We start from the raw sequence: 24663 nt of genomic DNA, 5'->3' as shown, positions 1-24663 counted from the left end.
TAATCACACAGCTCTAATTTCAAAGGACTTTTCTGAGGAACTCCAGTGAGGACAACACAAATAACATTCTGAGATCATTTCTCATAGAGCTTTGCATTTTTTCCACCATCAGATCTTAATTCCATGGAATGTATGATACTAAGAAGAACTGGATATACAGATGTACAGATGCACACGCCATCATCTGCGTCACAGTCAGATCCCTCAAAACATGGCACTCAACATTATAGTGAAAATATTTTGCAGTTTATGTACATATATGATTTTATCTGTTGCACGTCCACACTGGTTGTCATAGTATACTATAGCATAGTCACTATAACGTGCTGTGGTTCAGCGTATGTAAGGGTACCAACATTTCTTATTTGTATATTCAAAAAAATATTTAAAACTATCTCATAATTTTCACAACAACAACATACTAAAAACTGAAAAGTTTTTCCTTTGCATTTTCCACATACAGACAACAACACTGTCAAAACAATCCCCATTCACACGGATCCATGAAAATGACTAAAAACGCTGTATTCTGCTGCCCGGCCAGTAGATGGCGATGTTTTTTGTAGTTTACAAGGATATGAAAATGGTATCGTTTTTTAAAAACGTGCACTTTGAAACTCCCCAAAACCCTGTTATCGTGTAAATGAACGGCCAAAACGCATAAAAAGTTTTCAGTTTTTAGTTGAAAAAATTGTTGTATAAACGGCCCCTAAGATTTTTTTAGCAATGAGAGTTTTGGAGATTTTGAGAGGACCGTATCCAAACACATCTGAACACACTGGTCAAAAATACATGTGTTTTCAGTATACTTTCTTTTAAATATTACAACAGTAGCTTATTTTGTTCATTTTCAATAAAACCACAGCATTTTGTTTTCAGTAAAACACCAATATGCTTTATTAAAACACTTAAATTAGCCCAAGTCTATATTAAACTATTGTTTAGTTTACATTTACACTAAAGTAAATTACCTTCTAAAATTATTAGTAGCAAATTATTGCCTTTTTGTTACACAATTGTGAATTCGTTACCCCTTACACTGTAATCTGTAAACAAAATAAAGGTTTTAATGGAATTCCTAGTATGTTTTACTTTAATTTCATTAGGGATCGATAAATCTGATTAGAATAATGATGACATTTCATATGAAGAACAGGAATTACTGACAGATGTATGTATTATTTTTGCTAATGTCATCTTTAATTTTTAAAATATGTAATTTCAATATACACTAAATATTTGGATTTCTTATCACTATTTATCTGAATTGCCTTATAATGCTAATATTCAGTTGCTCAAACATGTGGTGAATTGCTGTCATAATTGTCATTAACGGGGTGTTGATGTGCTCAATGGCGCCCCCTCCTGCTGGTGCTGCTCGACCCTGTCCACACAATACATTCTTCACACTGAGATCCAGGATTGTTTCGGAGTATTTCACTGGAAAGTATAGTGTTTTACTAGTCAGCAATTACTTAGTCTCATCCTCAGACGTCACGCTCACGGACCGCTGGATGAACGTCTGAAGCACACAAAATGGGAAAACACTTCAGGAGTTTTGAAGTCGTCATCTGATTGGTTAAATTCTGCAGGATTTCCGGGAGACGTGTGTCGCGTTCTTTAACGGTCCATCTGGAAACAAAGCTGCCGGGATGCCAAACCCCCTCATGGAAGAAGAAAGCTGTCATGTTTACAACTGACTAAACATGAAGCTGAACAAAACGAGCTGTGATTGGTTGCTTTACATGTCAGTCAGACGGTCCTTGGCCAATGAAAGCTGCTCTAGAGTCCAGACCTCTATGTCTGAAGGTCTGACTATGCAGAACTAACATTTCTTTGATTAATTGATTACTTGTGCTCGTGTCTAGGTCATATGCACTTGAGTAAGTATTTATAATGATTGCTTTATGAGAGGATACTGATGGTTATTACACTTCACCTCTGATCTGACTCTATGATCCCTCTATTATATTATAAAACAATGGAGGCTTCATAGAGATGCTATGCTGCGGAGTGTGTGTGTGTGTGTGTGTAATGTGCTCAAGGTTAGTTAGGTTCTTCTGGACAGCAGGAAGTTTAAAGATACTGTACAGTCACACTCACATACGGTTTTAATTCTGCTCTTCAGTGAGTACGGTTGATGTTTTCAGGTCAAGGCTAATATAAAAGCATGATTTATGATCTTTTACATTAGCGTGTCCTTAGCGTGACTTCTGTGTGTCCGGCCTGTGGAAGCCCTCGCGTCTGATTCCTTTAAGACGTTCCAGGTGCGTCCTCAACATGAAACACATACACATTTCCTTCATATTTTACTACAGAAAGGCACTTATTTTGCTCTCTTTCCTGAAACTTGACAGCCATTTTAATTGCACACTTTATTGTCTATCAGATCATGTTTCATCTGTGTTTTTTTTTGTCCTTCAGGAGCTGTACACTGTTGAATTTAGTGTCCTTGTCTTCAGCCAGAGCCCTAAACTGCACATTGACTTTTACAGCCCAGTAAAATAAAATGTTTTTTTTTTATTTAAATGAACAGAATCATATTATTTGATTTGTCTGAATCATCCTGACATAGATAAAGGCCGTGACACACCAAACCCTCTTCAACGAACTAGCAGTTTTCACCTCACGTCATCTTTACACCTTGTTTCTGTCTCACTAACAAGAAATCTTACTCAACCACAAGAAAAGGAATTTGTTTGGAACGTTTGATTCCTATTTGGAACGTTATCAGTGTCTAAAGACCGTGTGGCAGGTGAGGGAACCTGATCGTCTGTGTGGCTTGTTCATGCAGACAGATGTGGAAACCTCCACCGATCCCTGAGAGTGAAGACTGTGAACAGATGTGATGTTTGTGGGGTTTCTCTCTCTCTCTCTCTCTCAGACTGCTGAGCTCGATCAGACCGGGTCTGGTGAAGAAGATAAACCGGCTGCCCACTCCTGTAGCTGCTCTGGTAAGGGTTTATAGTTTCTACTCCTCTGTCCCTTCTGCCCTGTGTCCATCTCTCTAAACATCTCTGAGTTTGTTTTATATTATGCCTGAAAGTTCTCACAAACCCATTCAGAGTTTTGACAAAGAAACATTAGGTCTTTTCACACTTGATCTAGTTAACCCTGGGTTATCTTGCGTCACATTTAACATTGCTCATAATTTACCCAGGTTAACAATTAATCCTGGGTATTTCACACTATACATTCCTATATCCGGGGATAATGTTCTTATTTGCACCGTCACTCGATTTAGTGTTGGTTGCTAAACATCTGTCTGTAACAGTGTTTCACATTACATGCGTTTGGCTCTGGAGCAGGGCTTCATAACCCCGGGTCAAGCGCAGTACTAACCCTGCTTCTAAATAACTGAAACGTTCATCTGCCAGGGGTTAAAAGCAGGGTTTAGGACGATAATAACCCAGGGTTAAGACGAGCAGTGCGACAAGCCCTATTATGATGTAAAATGAAGAAGAATAAATTCTGTTTCTATTCCTGTTCTATTATTTGTGGCACTGATCATGTGAAATGTGTCCTGTCCCTGACACGCAAGATGCTCTTATCGGAACATTTTCAAATCATTCTCAAATCATTCACTTCCACTTTGTCAAATCTGATTGCAGCTCTCTGGTAATGTGTAAACAAACCTTGTTTCCTGACAGACTAGTAAAAGTGTGTTCACTTTTTCATGTCAGATTAGAACCGGTATCGCTCGCCATTATACTGTTCATCATACACCATTCAACAGATTAAGATCAGTAAGAGTTTTATATTATGAACAAAATTAATACTTTTAGTTAATACGGATGCATAAATTGATCAAAAAAAGTGACAGTAAAGACATTTATAATCTTAGAAAAGATTTTATTTCAAATAAACGCTGTTCTTTTGAACTTTCTATTGATTAAAGAATCCTGAAAAATAAAATGTATGATGGTTTCCACAGAAATCTGAACTGATTTCAACATTGATAATAATCATAAATGTTCTTGATCATCAAATCATCATATTAGAATGATTTCTGAAGGATCATGTGACACTGAAGACTGGAGTAATGATGCTGAAAATTCAGCTTTGATCACAGAAATAAATTACACTTTACTATATATTCACATAGAAAACAGATGTTTTAAATTATAATAATATATCACTATTTTTACTGTATTTTTGAATAAATAAATGCAGCTTTGGTGAGCAGAAGAGACTTTAAAAGACATTAAAAAATCTTAAACTTCTGAAAGTACATGAATGTTTTGTGGAAATATTCTGTGTTGGTTTAATCTGTGACTTTGTGAAGTGAGCTGCTGTGAATAAGTATTTCTGATCGTGAAACTCTGACGCTGTGGTGCGTTGAATTCATTTTTCCCTCTGAAATGTGTTAAATCATTTTTATTGCTGTTTACCTGAGGATATAAGAACAGGAGTAAATCATTCTGCTGTTAGGAAGCAGTTTCTCAGTCTGCAGTCAGTGTCCAGCATGGATGACTCTCAGACACAAATATTTGTCTCCACTATGATAAAAATGTAAATGTTTCTGAACACTTGACCACTTTGAAAGTTTATACCATTCACTGCATCTCTGGGAAAATCTCTTGATGTTTATATAGAAAACATCTCTCTGAATGGTCAAAGAATCCGGCGTCAGAGTCTGTGGCGTTCACCTTGCCCTTCGACAGAGATCAACACATCTGGTAGGAATCTGATCTTGGGTTTCTTTGTGGCACAAGTTTGGTAGTTCATGTTGCCAAAGCTGTAAGGTCACCGCCTGCGTGCGTGTGCTTTCAGAGTTCAGCTGAGAAGCGGATATTTAGTCAAAATGTCAAACTCTATATTGAGTTCAAATCACACTGAGGTTTCAGGCTAATGAATGCGCCTCTTGTTTTCTTTAAGGGTGTTCTTTCATTTTCGCCCTCCACCTCCTTTTGTCCTCTCACATCAGTCCCAGAATGCCATGCGCTCCTCTGCTCTGAGTGAATGAAAACAAGTGTGCATGACAGAGAGGGGCGACTTGCCTTTCATTTCACGACTCGGACGCAATAGAAATCTTAATAAGAGTTTGAAGGACAGACATTCTGAAATAACAGGTGTTAATCAGCCAGCGCTTGGAATTAGTGCTTTGAAGGAAGTTTGGTTTGGCTGGGCCGTTTCCTTTCTCCTCCATCATTCACTCCTGGATCTCTGCTCTTATCTTCCCCGTCCACCCCTCCTACGGCTCGTAACAGGCATGGGTAATTACACTCCGGCATTCCTCAAATCTCTCTCTATCGCTCTCCGCCTGGTTTCCTCCATGTCTCGTTGTGATCCCAGAGCTACAATTACACCGCAGTATCTTACTGCATATTAAAGCCCTGGAATGCCTCCGTTATATCAGACCAGATCTCTCATGTTTGCATTACATTAACTCTGACTGTAGTCAATCACCTACCGAGATATGTTTATGATGCGAAAGATGTTACAAATGGTAGGCGTCAACATTATTACAATATATTGAAGTCACCATGAAATCAAAATGGACAATTCTTGTTTTTTTATGGAATATTGCAGTATTTATTCATGCACATCATCATTATTGTGTTAAATTCATGTTCCTGGTAATCTTGAATCAGAACATCTTCTCCTCCCTCTTGCAGCATCTCTTCTCTTCTCTGATGATGAGGGCGGGGCAACCTGTCACTCACATGAGATCCACCAATAGCAAACCACAACCATCCAATCAGTTCCACACAGACAAAATCAAGCCCCGCCCTACATTTGTTCTTTTTCCAGAAACGTTTCACTCGTATATACGGCAAAATAGAGAAGAAAAGACTTCTGTTTCATGCCAACTTTAAATAAAATATAGTAATTATATTTCAAGCAACATTTAGTTCTGGTCCTTAAAGCTGATTGGACAAGCGTTGGTTGTTCTAGGAGTGCTGACAGATTGTTCAAACATGTTGATTCATTCAGGAACAAAACAAATGACTTTATTTATGAGTGTCACTGAATCATTCTCTCAACCAATTTGTTAAAAAAGGCTTATTCATTAAAGGGGTTGTAGTTTTTTTTTATTGTATTAAAGCATAAAATACTCATCAACTTACTCTGTGCTTTATGTTGCCAGTTGCGCTCGTTCCTGTTGTGTGTCCTCAATCTGGCAACCCGCGCAAGTGTTGAGTCTGAGGAGGACGGGGCGGGAAAACAATTATCGCCAATATTTTGAATTTGGACTGCAGTACCCATTTCAGCCACTAGCTGTCAATATTATAGCTTTAAGAAACAAAACACTTTTCTTAGAGACACGTATCGGGTAAATCTGCTGTGGCTTCATTTCTAATTATTTTTGTTGATCTAGAAAACAGACATTCAAGACAGTATATGTCAAAAATGTAAGTGGCTCAATATTAATATCAGCACAGCTCCTTGTAATATATTGCTTAAATATTTCATTTAAGAACGCTTAAATGAAATATTTAAGAAATGCAACAAAATAGAATCTCTTGACCAGTAACAGTAACCAATAATTAGTAATGGCCATTACTGATGAGGAATATGAAAAACGACAGTCGTCATCACTTGCACCAGATTCAAACACGCCCAAAAACAACGAGACGTTTATATCTTAAAATAATCTTCACAGAAACGCGTGACATTTTAACACTGGATCTCATGAGACAAACAGTGAAAGCAAATACATCATTGAAAACAATAATGGTAAATGAATTTACCAGTGAGTAATATATTGGACACTGAAAGATATCAATACAAATCTAATTAAAATTCAAATATTTTACCCAATGTAATATATCAGCCTAATATTTGTATTTTTATGCTTAGAGTATTACATTATCAGCTTATCAACAAATGTTGTTGGATCGATTGTGTGTAAAGTCTGAGCAATCCTTTTTATTTTAATATGCATATGGTCTCCTCCCTTTATAACGTCTCTGGCAAGTGCACCTCACTTACTGGGGTGATTTTGTTGTCAGATCATAAATTAAATGGATTACAAAGCGTTCTGGGCAGATATTACTGTGGTTTCCCTTAATCCATTTATTGAAAGATTTTAGCTTTAAGGCAAATTACGCAACCGTGCAGATGTGTGTGTTATACAGCCCAGAGATTCTGACACAACATGAAGCATTTCAAAACAAAATGCCACGGCCTGAATTATTGCAATCATTGCATTTCCAGACAGAATCAGGTCTGTCATCTTCTGAAATAATGAATTGGTTGCAGGTCTTTTTGGCACTTGAAGTGCAAAACAATTGTCAAGTGCAAATTGCACAAACATGCTGTTATCTGTTATCTCTCGCATCATAATAAAACAGCTCGACTCCTTCTTCCCTTTCCTGTTTTTTGGCTAATGGGACTCCAGACTTACTGTTTCACAGTCTGCAGGTTATGGGGGTCTCAAGTCCGTTGTGGCTTGTTGTTAGTTTTGCATAAACTCCTGTCATACAGCAGCGTTTTAGTTCCCGAAGCACATACCTGGAATGTTTTCGAGATTTTGTCAGAGTTTATGTGAGGAACTTGAATAGATGGATGTTCTCAGCTCTTATCAAAATAGCCAGAGTTATGAATCGTAATTAAAATGAATGGAGTACATAGCTTCAAGAGATTTTCAAAGGTTCTGCCAAACATTTGAATCCTCTTAACGGTAAATTCAAACCGAACACATCCATAAATCTCGCATATGTTGATAGCAACCATATTATTTGCAGACATTCTGTTGGAAACACAAATTAGCTGAAAAGTCATTTTAGAACTAGAACACGTTTCCTACAGAAGGTTCTGCCGTGGCGTCGGGTTCTAAAACACTTTTATAAGAGTGTCCTTTTCCTCCATCCGCTTCATCTGTCTGCTTCTTTCTCTCTCTGTTTCTCCAGCGCTGATGTTATGTCTGCTCACCAGTTCCTCTTTATGCAGGTGTCAGCACATTGTTTGCGTGTCGGCTGTTATTGTTGGCGGGGAGGCTGTGTGGATGAAGGTGAAGGAAGATAGGGAGGAATTGTGTGCATGGGCTGCTACATCCCACATCCAGAAGTCTCTGTTCTCTCCTCTGAATGACCAGATTCAGCTCTTCCAGTGCTGACAGGTGCAGAAACACTACTGCACAGTCATGCGTGTAACTGTACATGTTGAAATGCTGGTGACTTTCGGCTTTGGCACCGTTACTTGTGCTCAGTTAGACTCAGTTCATCATATTTCTGCCCTTCTGAAGGAACTGTAACGCTCCTGTAAAGCAGCTTTATATCTCCATTTCCGAAGCAGAATGGATCAGTGGAAACATGTTTCTTGTAGTGTACTTGGCGCATCTCCGTCTGGCATTACCGTCGTCTGGGTTTGGCTCATGCCAGCAGTAACAGTAATGCAGGAGGAGTGATTGTCTGCCATTGTTTTTCTTGACTTTGGCTCGTCTCTTCCAAAGAAGACTGGAAATATTAGCTATAGTTGAACAATGTTTTTCAATGTTGTTCTGTGTTTCACTGTCTATTTTAATATATCAGTGATGTTTGTAGTGAGCAAGTAGTAATTCTCCTAGTTTCTCATAAACAAGGCTTTGCGGTATCCCTAAAATCACATTACAGGAAGTTAGCAGGAAATGTATTGCTGAACTAATGCCCAAGAAGCAACTCCTGACATCTACACATTGAACCACAATCAGTTATATCAGTTACTAACGACACAACTCGCTGCTTAAAGTGTTAGATCACCCAAACATGGAAATTTCTGTCATTAATTACTCACCCTCATGTCGTTCCACACCCGTAAGACCTTCGTTCATCTTCAGAACACAAATTAAGATATTTTTGATGAAATCCGAGAGGTTTATGACTCGTCCATAGACAGCAATATAATCAACACTTTCAAGGTCCAGAAAGGTACTAAAGACATCATTAAAACAGTCATGTGACTGCAGTGGTTCAACCTTAATGTTATGAAGAGACCAGAATACTTTTTGTGCGCAAAAACAAAACAAAAATAACCACTTTATTCAACAATCTCTTCTTCTGTGTCATTCTCATATGTTGTTTACATCCAGCGCTTCCAGGTTCTAAGTGAGAACGCCGACTATTGGCCGGCTCCTGTGTCAGCATCACATGCATGAGTCATGTGATCAGCTTTGGCCAATACTGAGCCGGTGTTTGGATGTAAACACGGAAGCCTTCACTGTGCTCACCTGCGTAAGGATAATGACAGGGAAGAGAAGAGATCTTTGAATAAAGTCGTTATTTTTGTTTTGTTTTTGCGCACAAAAAGTATTCTCGTCTCTTGCTGTCTATGGAGGAGTCATAAACCTCTCGGATTTCATCAAAAATATCTTAATTTGTGTTCTGAAGATGAACGAAGGTCTTGCGGGTGTGGAACGACATGAGGGTGAATATTTAATGACATAAATATAATTTTTGGGTGAAATAACCCTTGAATCTTAATTTGTTGGAGAAATTAACTGTCTAATCAAGACTTTTGTACATTCGTTGTTTGAATCATGTTGGTTAAACATTATAGAACTGTCATCATGCAGGTGGAGTAATAACTAATTAATCAGTTGAAGATCAGATTATTGCTGTAAATCATCTACTTTACTATTTAACGAAGCCGTCATATTGGACTAATGATGCATTAATATATGAGACTGAACTTGTTTTTTTTTTTAAGTTAGTTTATATCATTTAAATTGAAATGATTTGTACAGTCAATTTGAATATAGTTAAAAATTTAAGGCATTTAAGCTGATGTTTTAAATGTTGTACATTGTGTTTAGCTGCTGCACACCTTCCAGGATCAGGGTGAACAGGTTTATATCATTCCAGCAGGAAACAAAGTGGTGTATTTGTCTAGAATCCGGCTGCAATGAGCTCTTCCAGGGAAGGATTAGTCTCTGGATTTGTTTATGAGTTCGAGAGGCTTTTCTTGGCTTGCTGATCGTCAGATATCTGGCTCTAATGTGATTCCTAGATCGCTAACGATGAGCGTGAGCAGCGGGTGTGAGTAGTGCAGGATCTGTGTTCGCTCATGAGCGTGTCTGTCTGTCATGTGTGTCAGTGCTTTCTGTCTTTATTTCTCTTTGTTGGCGTTAGATTTCTTTGGAGAAGTGAAACATCTTCCTGTGCACAGAACTAACAGTGCATTCTGTTGAGATCTAATGATGACCAGCTTGTGAACAGCTCTTGTGCGCAGTGAGCTCCTGGACAGCAGGGGGCAGTATTCTACAGATAGTCTAATTCAAAAAACAAAACTGCATGCATTTAGTAGAAGAACATTGTTTGGGTTGTGCTTTGGCTCTGTGCGGATGAATATGATTATCCTACTGCTCATAAAACATTCACTTCTAGGCTTAAGAGATATAACCAGTTCAGATGGAAGCTGAAGACGTTACTGTAGCTTTACCCATTAATAGACACGATATTATCTTGAAAATAAATTCATACCAATAATTAAATGATCTTCACAATAGATAATGCTTCACAGTGAACTCTGTTAGAGAGCTACATATGACAATTTATCTGTTCAATGAAACACTTACTCACCTGTTGAGTCATAAAAACACCATCATTTCCGCGTCGCTTTTACAGCATTTCAAATCCCTCAGTTCTCGTCATCTAAAGCCAAGCCGATGTTGATTCTTGTTTTATTACGAGCTCTGTCACGTTCTCTTTTCTCCAGCAGACTCTCCTCTGTTCGGCAAAAACACATTTTGGAAGAAGGATTGATGTATTGACTGATTATTTATATGTTGTTAATTCTGAACAGAAAAAGTTACATAGTGTTATACACTGCCTGTCCAAAAAAGTCGCTGTTTGGATATAAATAGGCAAATACTGAAGAGTCAATAACTGGATCATTATTGCAGTTATTATGTTTCTAGCATGTTATATGTTAACAGTTCTTCTAACCCTGACTGATGGAGTGTGTAGCTTTTCATTTTATGAAGACACATGATGGCCATATTCCAGCTGACAATGCCAACATTCATCAGGCTCAAAATTGTGAAGGAATGTTGTGAGGAAGCATTAAGAATCATTTTCACAGTCCTTCAGTTCAGTCTTTGGGATGTGCTGGAGGAGACTTTACAGAGTGATTGATTCCTGCATCGTCAATACAAGATCTTGAGCAAAAACTGATGCACCTCTTGATGGAAATAAATGTTGTGATGCTATTAAAATGAATATAGTTAATGAACATTTTTTAGTAATACTGTGTAGTAACATTTTAATTAATCATTTGATACAATGCACTTATTATGTGCATACATGTTTTTACTAGTGCTGGGACAATAAATTGATGCATTGCGAAATGATTGTGGATCGATTCAGATATTTTCCAGATGTATTGTGATTCTCTCTTGAAATGATTCTGAGCGTAGTTTTTAACAGCAGATGGCACTGCGTGCTTTAGAAACAGCTGTACTCTGCTTCTTTCCAGTTCCTTACACACACACAGCACTAAAACCTAAAATAATCATTCATAAAGTTTGAAAAGATTGAAGCAAATCACAAGGGTGTTTGCAGTGGGCCGTTTACATTAATCTCGTGTCATTCTGAGGTGTAAGTACATTCTCAGACTCAGCTGAATGCACGAGCGCTCTTCTTCATGAGCATTTGAGCGTGTGGTTAAAAACTAGCCTAGAGCGCCATCTGCTGTTAAAAACTAAGCTCAGAATCGATTCGACGCATTCGGAAAATCTCAGAATCGATCCACGAATCATGATGCATCGATATATTGTCCAAGCCCTAGTTTTTACATTGTTCTTACATTTAATAACACTTGCATGTAATCACAGCTTGATTAATTTCTGTAAGTGCATCTGTAATTACACCCTTAACCCACCCTTAATCCTACTTACACCAGTAAACCTGTCCTAACTGTACCTGTATCTCCTCAATAACAGCACAGGTGTTTTACAGTACAGCAACACAACAAGCACACTGTAGCAAATCATGTAAGTACAGTTAAAGACACCTGATATAAAGTGGGACCAACATTTAATAAAAATAATATAGGCTATAACTAAGTATTTGTATGTCCATTTTTTGTTTTAATGGCAAAATGTTGAAGAAAACCTGATGATGATGTTCTTCAGCATGATTTGAGAATGATCCATCTGTGCAAACAGTCACATGATCAATGCCACAAATTTGCTTATTTAATCAGTGACCTAGAAATAATCCAGAATCTCAAATGTTTCTTTGTTTCCAGGTTTAAATGAAAATCCCATATTTTCAAGGTGGTTTCAGACTTTTGGACCCACTGAATATTGCAAGACTTAAAATCTCAGTAAATAATTCAGTCTTAGGGTTCAGCTGACAAAACCAGACTGAGGAGCAGTTCTGCAAACTTCTGCTGCTGTGACAACATCGAAATGTTGCTTTCATGTGTGTCTATATGTGTGTGTTATTATTGTGTAGAAGGGGCCTGGTTCAGTTCTAGGGGCAGGGCTCTCGCTCTCTCTCGCTCTCTCTCTCTCTCTCTCTCTCACATGGGCGTGAGATAAAACGTTGTGTCCCTCCAAAACAAGAGAGTGACAACAATTGCTAGGGACAGGAAACTGTGCCACCCTTCCAGGTCCGCTGGAGAGGGAGAGAGAAACTGAAGGGAGGGTGAGCTGGGAACCGGAGGAGAGCGGATAACAGAGCTCAGGTTGCATTCTTCAACAAAAGACCCGAGTCACCTGAAAGAGAGAGAGAGACATTCCTGCACCTGAGGAGGAGCGCGCTCAACAGGAGAAACTGCAGAGAGACGAGAGAGAGAGAGACAGGCAGAGGTGCCCAAAACCACTGGCGTCGCTTCGCCTCCCCTCTTGCTCTTTAACGGTGTGTGTGTGTGTGTGTGTGTGTGCAGTTAGTCCTGGCGCTGCGTTCATGTGGGATCCGCTCACGTGTGTGTGTGTGTGTGTGTGTTTAGGATAATGTGGCGCTCTTCCTGAAGGGTTGTGAGGAGTTGGGTTTGAAGGGATCGCAGCTGTTTGATCCTGGAGATCTGCAGGACTCCTCCACACGCACCAACAAGTAAGATCAACCACTCGTTACACTCTGAGTGTGTGTGTGTGTGTGTGTGTGTGTGTGCTTGTTTACTTAGAAACACTGGATTTTGCTAAGACGTTGCTATAATTTATGTCGCAATATGTTATTTGAACAGTGGAGCTCTGAAAAAAAAATCCCAAATATTTTGGTTTCTAGTCAAAACAAACTCATTAAAATTGATTGATGTATTATTAAGATTTTCTCACAAAATCTGGTCATTTTACTGTATAGACTTACTCTGATCATATCTGGTGTCTTCTGTGAGTATTGTAGCTTATATATTTTTATAGATGTTTATTGGAAAAATAATAATAAATATATTTTAAAATCTCATTTGTTTATTGTATAATTCTCATACAGACAGAAATGAGATTAAATAGAGAACAAAACCTCAGTTTGAACTGAAATATTTCTCATGACATTCTTCCATGAGCAGATGAATGCTAATGACACAGAATTAATGCGGTAAAATCATGAACTGTTCATTATTGACTCATTTTTTTTGGTGGGAGGCATTATTGTTTTTTTTACAGCCAGCCATTGTCCACCCTTTCTCTGACCCTTAAAGGGATATATCACATAAATATGAACATCAGTCATCATTTACTCACTCTTTCTCCTGTGAAACACAAACGTTCAGTGTTGTTTTTGGTCCAAACAGTTTTGTAAAAACAGTTCTTCAACATGTCTTCATTTTTGGGCGAATGATCCCTGATCCCTCGTCTTGTTAAAAGTTCAGCCTCTGGTTTCATTCTTTCAGAAGGTTCTGCTCTCTTCAGCTGTCTGTGTGAGTGTTTCTGAGTTTAACATGATGCTTTACAGACTTTAAGGGTAAAAACTCTAAACTAAATAATAGAAAGAACTAGCTGATCAAAATCAACATGATGCCAAAGTTAAAACCTTCAGCGATGACTCTGTGTGTAATTATTAATGAAGAAAGTATAACTCTAAAAATATAATTATAGAAATGATTGTTACAAGTTAAATAGATGTAAACAACTGAATGAAGATTTTTACAGTGTAGGTAAATATAATTATAATAGTCGAACAATATATATTGAAATGGCCGATATATCAGCCTGTCACGACCTGCTCTGAAACACACGTGTTGAGGATCCAAATGCAGCTGATTATTAAAGGGAAATCCAGTTTCGTAAATCCAAAGCAGGGTGAGAGTCAGAACCAGAGCAAACCGTACAATAAACAGAGCAGAAAACACAGAGTGATCCAAGAAAAGCACAGAGAGCAGTGTGACACACACAAGACTTCGCAACGAGAGAAAAAGACAAACACAAACGAGTGAATCACACACAGGTGGAAGTGATCAGACCATCATGAGTCCAGGCAATGGATTATGGGAAGTGTAGTTCATGATGGGAAAGTGAAGGAGACAGGAGTGCCCTCTGGTGGAGATCATGGGCACTGCAGCTGGTGGATGTGACGAGCTGCGATTTTGGATTTTTTAATATCAATATCGTTTGATACGTTTTTCTGTTTGGCCAGCAAGTGTTGGTAGTGGGACTTTTATTTTGACGGTGTGGAGAACATCAGTGTTTGTTTGTTTAACAGTGTTGTTTAATAAATTATTAGACAGAACTGTTAAACAAACAAAGTAAACAGAACAGACTTCCATCTTTAAATCATATATTGTGATATCATGTATATCAGTTTTATTTCAGTTTTATCATCATCGGCCATCAGGAAATCCATATCAGTGGAACATTATATAATTACATTTATATATAACAGCAGAAGTCTGTGTTTGTCCAACTAGATAAACATGTAGTCTCTCCGTGACTTCTTTAACTGGCTTACAAACTTGTTCTGCTTTTGTTTAGTAGTTTTTCTCATGGCCACAGCGTGCAGATATTAAACAGAGGCGTGTTTGTCCAGCGCACCGTCTCGTCTCAGATGTCCCGCTCAGTTCAGGAGTGTGTAGTTTCTGCTCAGTGAGGATCAGCCGTCAGGCATGAGGAGGCGTTTCTGGGACTGAAACTACTGTAAATCACAGAGATCGTCTTGCTTACAGGACTGGTTTTGTCAAACTGAATGAACAAGAGAGATTGAATTACATTCCTTCTCTCTCTGTTAGTGTGTGTGTGTGTGTGTGTGTGTGTGTGTGTGTTCAGTGTGTGTGGTTCAGTGTGTGTGTGTGTGCATGCGTGTGTGTGTGTGTGTGTGTGTGTGTGTGTGTGTTCAGTGCTGTTGTGTGTGTATGTGGGTGTTCAGTGTGTGTGTGTGTGTGTGTATGAGTGTGTGTGTTTGGGTCACAGTGCTTCTGAATTACACAAGTGTCTAAATGTGTCGTCAGATTGTTGTTTTAGTCTGAAGCTCCAGACAGAAAAACACAGTTTTTATTTCTTGCATTATCACACTGTTGCCACAATACTTTACAGACTGTTTAAACATAGTGATGCACAATATGTGAATGACCATTTCACCTATTTGTTTCTAAAATGTTAAAATAAAAAATGATCTTTTTTTCTTTTTCTTTTTGTCAAGCAAGTTTAAATCTTTCATGAAGTTGACTGATGTCCAGTTGCTGTCTGTGCGAATCGCTTTAGGCTGATATTACATAGAAGCCTATAAAGTCAGTGTTTAATTAATTACAAAAGCGCAGCTCTGAAACTCTGTTGTAATTGTTAAATTTTCCAAGGATCATCATTCTCCCCTAAAAGCGATCAGGCAGACCAAACTGTAAGTCGTAGAGACTTGAACTCTGAGGGCTGGTATACTCACACCGTCTACAACATCACCAAGACTCGCCCCGATCGGCCTGACGGGGGCGCTACAGCGGTCAAAAGATGGAAATGACTCATAACTCCTGAAGGTGTAGGCTCCAGTGTCTTATATCTTATATCTTTGGCTCAAGATGGCATGTCTTGGATTTGATCGATTTTGGATTTTTTTGAAAAACGTAGTTTTGCGAACTAGTCCTAGGTTTTTGGCCCGATCGGAAACAAACCAGTGCAGCGAGATTCTCCGGAGTCTGATTGTCAATAATTATCAAAAAAAGTTTAAATTTCGATTCACGGTCCCTAAGGGCCGCCAAAACTTTCGTAGTAGGCGGAGCCATTTTTACTAAAATTGCTATAATTCGTGAACGGAATGAGATATTTTCACCAAACTTGGCACACCTATGTAAGAGCTCATTCTGTGGTCACGTGGAAAATGACGCGGCGACTGACCACTTGGTGGCGCTATAACAGAAAAAAAACTTTAAAAATGGCTATAACTATGCAACTCTAATTCTGATTGACTTGAAAATTGGCATGCAGTGTCTTCGTCCGAGGTGCCATGATTATCTATGAGGATATTAATGTGTCTGAAAAAACATGTCCGCCATCGGCCAATGAAGTTTGAGCAGCTATCAGACAAGGTTAACAGAGGCCGATTGGAACAAAACTCACTGGGCCTGTTTGACTCATGGCCCTAGAGGCCTGTAAGAAATTCGAAAGAAATTGGCCACCAGGGGACGCCTTCGTGTTTTTCACGTGCGTAAAGGATTGTATATCACGGGATTTTTCGCACACGCCCATGACATTCATACCACATGGTAGAACTCCTCATTCTGAGCAACTTTGCCTCTAGAAACGCAGCTATCAATCAAATCGTTTGTTAAATATTGGAGATTATTTCAAAAACCAACTTTGGCAAACCAGTCCTAGGTTTTTGCCTCAACCTCGATGAAACCACTGCGGCACAATCCTCAGGACTCTCCAGGTCTAGAACTTCACAAAACTGCATATGCGTCACATGATTCTGAAGAAGCATGGAAACTTTTATGGACATCAGGCCATAGCTGGTGTAACTTTTACAAAGGTGAAAAAAACTTGAAAAACTTTAAAGTTATAGTTCAACCAAAAATGAAAAATCAGTCCATTATTTACTCACCCTCAAGTTGTTCCACACCTGTATGAGCTTCTATGTTCTGCTGAACACAAAAGAAGTTCTGAATGATGTTTGTAACCAAACAGTTGTGCTGCACCATTGACTTCCATAGTATTTTTTGTTCCATACTGTGTAAGTCACTGGTGTCCATCATATATCTGTCACAATATCTGTGTGTACATCAGAAGAAAGAAATTCATAAGGGTTTGGAACAACTTGAGGGTGAGGAAATGATGACAGAATTTTCATTTTTTTCTTTTTTCAGTTTGCTTAAAAAAAGTGTAATGAAAATGTATGTCATTAATGATTAACAATTATGTAATAATAATTTCCATAATATTAAAATAAAAGCAAGACACTATGATACTGTTTAGCCTCAACTCTATTCAAAATATAGTATAACCTCAAGTGCCTTATTTCTTCAGCAAATCTACATCTGTCTGTCTGTCTGTCTGTCACACACCTGTACTGCATCTCTCTCTCTCTCTCTCTCTCTCTCTCTCTCTCTCTCTCTCTCTTAATCATCACTCTTTCCACTGGATCACAGATGAATATGAGCGCAGAACTGAAGTATGCAGATACTCTGCTTGTTGATGGAAACAATAAAGTCTTTATGACAGATGAAGGCAGAGAGATGGACAGAAGGTGCTATCAGAAGAATGATCTAATACTGTCGGAATTACAGGAGGAACGCTTAAAAAAACAGACGTGACATGAAGGAGAGCAGAAACCTCTGCTGCTTTATCTACACATCTCTCTCTCTCTCTCCTTGTGTTTTCTCAATCTTTGTAGCCGTTATATTAGAGAATAGAAATGCCAGCAGTGTGTTGGGTCAGTCAGGTTCAGTGTTTATATTTGTACCGTGTTTCACCAAGCCAGCGTTTTCCACGCCAGTCGAAACACTCCACACGTTCCTGGACGCTGTGGAAGTTGCGGATGTTGTATGTGTGAAAGAGAGATCGTGTGTTTCTGTCTTCACCTGTTTTATTTGGTTTGATTGATTGATTGATTGATTGATCGTTTCTCATTCTCTGTCTCTCAGGAGTCCAGACAACAACAAGAAGTTAAAACATGTGAGTAAAATCTACAGTGAGATCTGTTTGAAAGAAATTACTACTTTTATTCATTTAGACATTTATAATGTTACAAAAGATTCTGTTTCAAATAAATGCTGTTCTTCTATTCATCAAAGAACATTCTGGCAGTTTCTATTAATTTGCTAGTCAGATGTGGCTCTTTATTTATTGTGAGCTTTACACTGGTTTAATGAAATCAATAACGCAGTCCTTCATTACTGATATTGTTTAGTTTGGCTCATGAGGAACAGTGTGAGGATCATAAGACACACTGAGGGATGTCTGACTGTGTTCCTTCAGGTTCTGATCACTATCTACTGGCTGGGTCGAGCAGCCAATAGCAGCGCTTCTTACAACGGGCCCACGCTGGACCTGCAGGAGTTTGAGGGACTGCTGTCACAGATGAGAAAGGTACAAACACATCCAAACACGCATGATTTCATAAGACTGCTGCTCGAACCTGATCAATGTCAGCAGATTTGTTAGTTTGTCATGAATCCTCATGAGTTTGAGGGTGGGACTCTTTTGACTTGGATTACTTAGTCCCACCAGGATTTCATGGGACTTTTTCTGAGTTTTGCATCCCAGAAATGATATTTGTGGCATTTTGTGTTGTTTTGTAGTGGGATGAGCAACAGTAAGAGTACAGTTACCTGTAAATAAGTGTAATTATTACTGAAAACAGTTCATACAGAAGTGTGTTTGACACAAGTACTTACACACTGTCACTAATTACATACTGTACATCTGAAATGCATTTGACAGCTTAAGTAAATGTACATATAAAATGAAGAGAAATCAGTATGAGCACTATGTTTATCAGTTTAATACAGGGTTTTCAAACAGGTCCGGTGATTTTAATATTGAAAAATTTTTCAAATAATTTTGTACACATATTTACAATATTTATTTTTCACAATATAAACTGGGTCTTTATACATAGCAATTTGGAACTGCCTATTATGTTTGGTTAACATTTTTTGCAGAAAATTTGCGGAAATATGACAAAAATGCGAGCTGCTTCAAGCAGTGCTCAGATTGGTTGATTTTGCATGAATTTTTGTGATGGCCGGATCAGAATGACTAGTCATTTTCCATGGGCACTCACATTTTCTTCAGAAAGGCTAAACATTGGGGTATAAAGCAAGTTGAGGCTGATTTGGGCCGGATTCTGAGTGTCTTGAGAAAAACACTCCACCTCTGTCCATCATTCTTGAGGTCATTGTTGGAAGAGGCTATCTCAGATCTCCAGGGGACACAATGATCTCACACGGACGTCAATCTGTTGTTTTGTGCAGCAGACAAACTTTAAAAAAATGAAAAATCTACCTGACATGGACTTCGAGATGCAGATCTCTCTTTTTTTTCTAGAATGGTGTAGAACAAAGACTAATGTGACAGCAGCTAATGTGACAGCCAATGATGTCACTGGACTGCGATGTGTTTTTCCATCATGTGTCCTTTGCGTGAAAAGTGTTTCCCCATCTGGTCAGATCCAGGACTGATCTGGGTTCAGTCGCAGCGCTGCAGGGCTGATGAAAGGCTGGTTTGTGTTTGGGTGACACAGCACAGCCGACCGAAAGAGCTGACGTGAGCTTTAATCAGAGAACTGCCAATCACAGCAGGACGCTTATATAAACCTCACTTCCTCTTCCAGTTCACCCGTCACACCTCATCCATCCTGAGGGCACATCCTGGAGAAACTAGGGCTGCATCCGAAATCACAAACTCACTTGAGGAGGTACTTATTTTGAAAAAGTAATTAATTCGTGACAGCTTAAAAAGTATTTTCTACTGTATATATGAATGTAATCTGGACGTACTACATCCGCCATGTTGTCATGATCATGTGACCTACCAGCGTTAGCTGCGTCGCTTCACTGTCGTTCATAAATCCTCTCCCGTGGCCTCATGGGATAGTAAAGTGTCCATCATATGCACACTTCAGAATCTCACCGGAAGTAGTAGGTCACTCTTTTATGAGTACTGTGAATTCAGATAATCTTCTTCTAGTATGTGATTTCGGATGAGCCCTGCTCACTTCATGTGTTTTTACTGGTCTGGTTTGTTACACTTGTCCACATAAATGTGTCTCTGCAAAACTAATATATATCCGAGAGTCTCCACAGTTCACAAAGCAGTTTTATCAGTTTTGTCAACTGGTGAGTTAGTGTGTGGAAATAAATGAGAATGGTTGTTTAAACCATTTATTTGTTTAAAAATGTTCTCAATCGAAACACACTCGTAGTCTCTGAACCAGTGCTGTTGTGTGTGTGTGTGTGTGTGTGTGTGTGTGTGTGTCAGGAAGCAGAGGAGTGGGACAGCCCGCAGCGCAGCATCAGGGACAGCGGTTATATCGACTGCTGTGAGTCCGAGCGCAGCGACTCTCTCTCCCCGCCGAGACACACGCGAGACGACTCCTTCGACAGCCTGGACTCCATCGGCTCACGTTCCCATCAAACCCCCTCGCCCGACGGCCTGCTCGCCCGCGGCTACAGCGATGGTAAGACTCGCGCTAACATCATCTATGATTTGAAACAATAAAAAGTTGACAGCTAATAGACATTTTGTTTATCACTCACTCATAACTTTATCCATTTTGGAAGATGGCATATTAAAGAGGTCCATGTTTTTGCTGGTTATCATGGTCCAGCCTTACTACACTATCTGACCACAAACATCCTCCTCCGGTGATGGACATTAAAAAGTAGATTTACATGCCGTATTTTTGGAAGGACTCTTAAAAATGTCACATGGGTTTGTCATCAGCCAATTATTTGTGGTCACATGGCATTTATGGTCAGGTGATTGACTGAGCTTTCATGCGTGTGCAACTGATGTCATATCAGGTGCAGGGGGTGTGGCTTCTGGCAGTGCTCCGCCCAAGTCTGAATGATGTTTTCAGTTACTGAAAACTGGTCAAATGTCTCTTTATGTGAGTAAACTCTACTCAAAACAAATGTAATGTCTTATTCACATGTGTGATTGACTGAGGCTGATACAGCACATCACACAGATGTGACATCATGCGGGTTTGATCCCTGTGGTTTCAGTGTTTCTGTTGATCAGGGTGTCGTCGTCATGGTTACAGACTTATTAGGGCCTTTCCTAATAAAATGAAAAAAGGGATCGAGGTTCAAGACCCAACACTGCACCAAAATAAATTTCAAAAGTTTCATTTTCTCACTCGACACAAACCATGTTTATCCATTCTGCAAATTAACCCACATTTAACGTAGTCTGGCTCCCATTTTCTGTGACCTTATGAAATTCTGCTCATGGTTCATGTCCTTCTACTGACTGACACAATACTGTACAGCTGAGATGAATTAGATGTACAGTCTTTGACATAAACAACAAAAGATATAGAAAGCGTTTTCTCCATTTTAAAAGCCTGTTTATTTTGTTATCTTAACTGCTGTTGCACAACTAAAGTGGCTGCATTGTGTTATTTGCATATAAGGACAGACGTTCAGCACAGCTCCGGGTGGAGTTTGTCCTTCATACATGCAAATCACACACACACACTCACACACACACACACTCACACACACACACACACACACACACACACACACACACACACACTCACACACACACACACACACACACCCTCCCAACATTAATGTTTTAAACATCCTCATATAATCGAGTCTACTGCACCCGTGGGTTTAGTAAAAGTGGAAGTTTTAAACACTTAAATCAAACTTGGCCGAGCCTGAGAATAAACACATGAAAACACAAATGCATTTCTCCAGTCAAACCCTTTATTTCATCTAGTGACCAAGACACAGTTTTCCACAGATCCATCTCTGTCCCTAGAGCTCCTAGAAAAGCAAATTCTGTATTAGATTTAGATTGTACTTTTCCAGAGAAATTGGGAGTGAGAGTCAGACTTGGGTTTGAAAGCAGACTGACTGGTCGAGGTGCCAAGACAGAAGAGACCAAAGTCACAGGTCAGTTCAGTAAATAATTCTGCCAGAACCACTACCGTAAAGATGATTGACAGGTACAGACAGATAAGAGCAGGGAGCGCAGCGATAACCCCCTCAGGGTAAACAGAACAGAACCAACAGATATATCACAGATATCATTAATGTTCTCAATGTAACTACATAATTGAAGAGGAATGACAGTCTGATTCGAAGACGAATATCGGAATATCGGTCCTGACTGGACGACAGGTGGAGCTGGGGATGGAGGAGGGTAACCAGCTCCTGAGCAGCTGTAAATCTGCTGAATACTGAATGGACCCCTTATAAAGGGATGCTGGGATAGGTGTCGTATTCCTATAGGTAGACGTGGATCAGCTGATGCAATCTTGACTGACGTGACCGTCGGCCAGAACTGACGCCATACGCTTGATATCTTAAAGACCAAGTTTGTCATTTCTGTGCAAGCAAAAAAAACAATTTCAGGGCGTAGTATCGCCAACTATCTCATGATCTAATACATGATATAATGCACATGTCATGATTCAATTGTGTTTCAGACTGAACCACATGTCCCTCATCTTCCACTGCTCAGTAAAACAGATCCCGCCGATAGTTACGCCAGTGGTGTGAGTTTGAGCTTACTCAGAGTCTCTGCACATAAAACTGGGATGAGAGAAAGTACTTAAACATCAAAAATTGTTTTAACATATGTGGAAGAGCTCAGATGAGTCTCTAAGTATGCATTCGCTACAATTTTTCCCTGTGGCGCTGTTAAATGTCACGCATTTGATCTGCATACATTGTTTTCTTTGTTAGCGTGACATTAAATACATGCGCCTTATGCTGTAATACTGAGCTTGTGTAGTTCTTATAAAGCACAAGAGGTTACATTACTGAGCGTCTGCAGTTCTTCTTTAGACGTGTCTCAAAGCATATGTGTGAAGAGCATTTTTGCATATGTTGACTTAAATAAGTATTTAACAAACAAGATCTATAAATGGTTCTGGAAGATATTTGTGAGGGTTTGAAGTACACATGGAGACGTAATTATAACTTGCCCATATATAAAGGTATTTTATAATGTCACTCTTCTCATAAGTTGATTTCAGCAGAATATACCAAGAGCTGTTAATTTTTTAATAAGACTTCTATAAAAGCTTTACAAGTTTCATTAACAGAATGTACATAGCATATGAATAAGGCAAAATACTCAATTTGTTGGACAGTTTTTCAGTCGAACTGTGTTTGAAGTGTGAGCTGTGGAAAGTGTGGCTGTTTTCACACTTGGTCTGAACCAGAGTTTGATCGCGCTGGAGTTCACACACAGTATCAGTGAGACACGGGTACATTTTTTATTAATATTTTGAAGTTTTTATTAACATTTTTAATTTTATTATTTTAATTTTAGTTGTTTTTTTATGTATTGTCCAGTTTTTATTCATTTTTATTTCAGTTTTAGTTATTTTAGTGCATGAAGTTACACTAAATCAAAAATCAGAAATGTTATTAGTCCAGTAGAAGCTTTCATAAAGGGACTTTTGAAATATAATGTTTACCCCAAACATGGATGGACCGCCTGACCCTCTGCTCTCCTGCTCCACCGTCAGACTTCATTTGCCCAAACAGTAATTAGATGACCATTGAGTAGTGTAGACTGATGCTGAAAGTCTTTGGTACTTAAGCTCTGCTGTCTCATAATCAAATATTTCTCATCAAATTCTATCAAGACCAAGTTAAGTGAGCTATTCTATCAGCATTGGTTTTAAAGCTGCTCTGTACTGCTCTACACTTTATATTATTATTTTAGGAGAAACATCTGAGACAAAACTGTTGGGAAAACCTCATGCCTGTGAAACATTTACTTTCGCTGCGTACCATCAGGTGTCAGACTGCTGCCGTACATTATGTGTTTATTGCTGATGTCAAGAGTTGTGTGATGTGACATGCAGCATCAATCATCATCGTGACTGGTGTGTGTTTAACCCTGAGCCGCAGAAGCTGTCAGACAGACGGTGACATGTGCAGAGCAGCTGGCCGCAGATGGAAGGTGAGGAGGAGAGTTACAGTGGAAGGTCGATGTTGATCCAGGTGCTCCTGAAAACAGCCTAGCAAATCAGTTCCATGAAAACTAGAGGACTTTGAGACTATAATCTACTCAAATATCAGGTCCTCAAAATATTCCTCTCAAACACAGCCACGGGCTAAAGTGGTTTTAAATGGCTGTTTGTTCATACTCCAGAGCGCTTGAGATAATGTTTTGAGTGGCAGACACTGGACTGTCATCAAGTCCATCCAGATAATTCACTTTTATTCATCTTCATTTTAAAAGCCTCATAGGAACCAAAACCAAACTATTTGCATTTCTCTTTTCCTTCTGTAAAAATGTTCTCTGATTTGCCCGTCAGAGCGTCTGCATCTACTGTAAGTTCAGTCTCCACTTTTCTATTTTATTTAACCACTGAAATCTCCAGCAATATACACTGATCAGTCACAACATTAAATCCACCAGCCTAATATCATGTAGGTCCAGCCAAAACAGCTCTGACCCATTGAGGCATGGACTTTACAAGACCTCTGGGCGTATCCTGTAGTTTCTGGCACCAAGACATTAGCAGCAGATCCTTTAAGACCTTGTGAGGTAGAGCCTCCATGGGTCATTTGGATTGAGATATGGGGAATTTGGAGGCTAGGGCAACTCCTTGAACTCTTCGCCATGCTCCTCATTTCTGAACTATGTGTGCATTATCCTGCGGAAAGAGACACTTC

General features: G+C 39.1%; 1 protein-coding gene across 18 annotated transcripts in view; it reads left to right on the top strand.

Annotated features, from left to right (window-relative positions):
* The window catches only part of limch1b (LIM and calponin homology domains 1b), an 81248-nt gene that overhangs the window by 29634 nt on the left and 26951 nt on the right, over nt 1-24663 (top strand). For 16 of the 18 annotated variants that reach the window (XR_007924813.1, XR_007924812.1, XM_051859832.1 and 13 more), the window contains exons 3-7: nt 2885-2954; nt 12877-12980; nt 17929-17959; nt 18263-18373; nt 20267-20465. Coding sequence is in view for 16 of the 18 variants with exons in the window: in XM_051859832.1 (XP_051715792.1) it covers nt 2885-2954; nt 12877-12980; nt 17929-17959; nt 18263-18373; nt 20267-20465 (515 nt within the window). In the remaining 2 variants the exon portion in view is untranslated. Of the gene's footprint in view, nt 1-2884; nt 2955-12492; nt 12786-12876; nt 12981-17928; nt 17960-18262; nt 18374-20266; nt 20466-24663 lie in introns of those variants that run through there. The other 2 variants (XM_051859831.1, XM_051859830.1) reach the window with 2 other exon arrangements.

The sequence above is a fragment of the Ctenopharyngodon idella genome, chromosome 14 (genome assembly GCF_019924925.1).
Source record: "Ctenopharyngodon idella isolate HZGC_01 chromosome 14, HZGC01, whole genome shotgun sequence".
Classification (NCBI taxonomy): domain Eukaryota; kingdom Metazoa; phylum Chordata; class Actinopteri; order Cypriniformes; family Xenocyprididae; genus Ctenopharyngodon; species Ctenopharyngodon idella.
The sequence above is the reverse complement of the archived record's forward strand: the minus strand, read 5'-3'. Positions and strand labels throughout refer to the sequence as shown.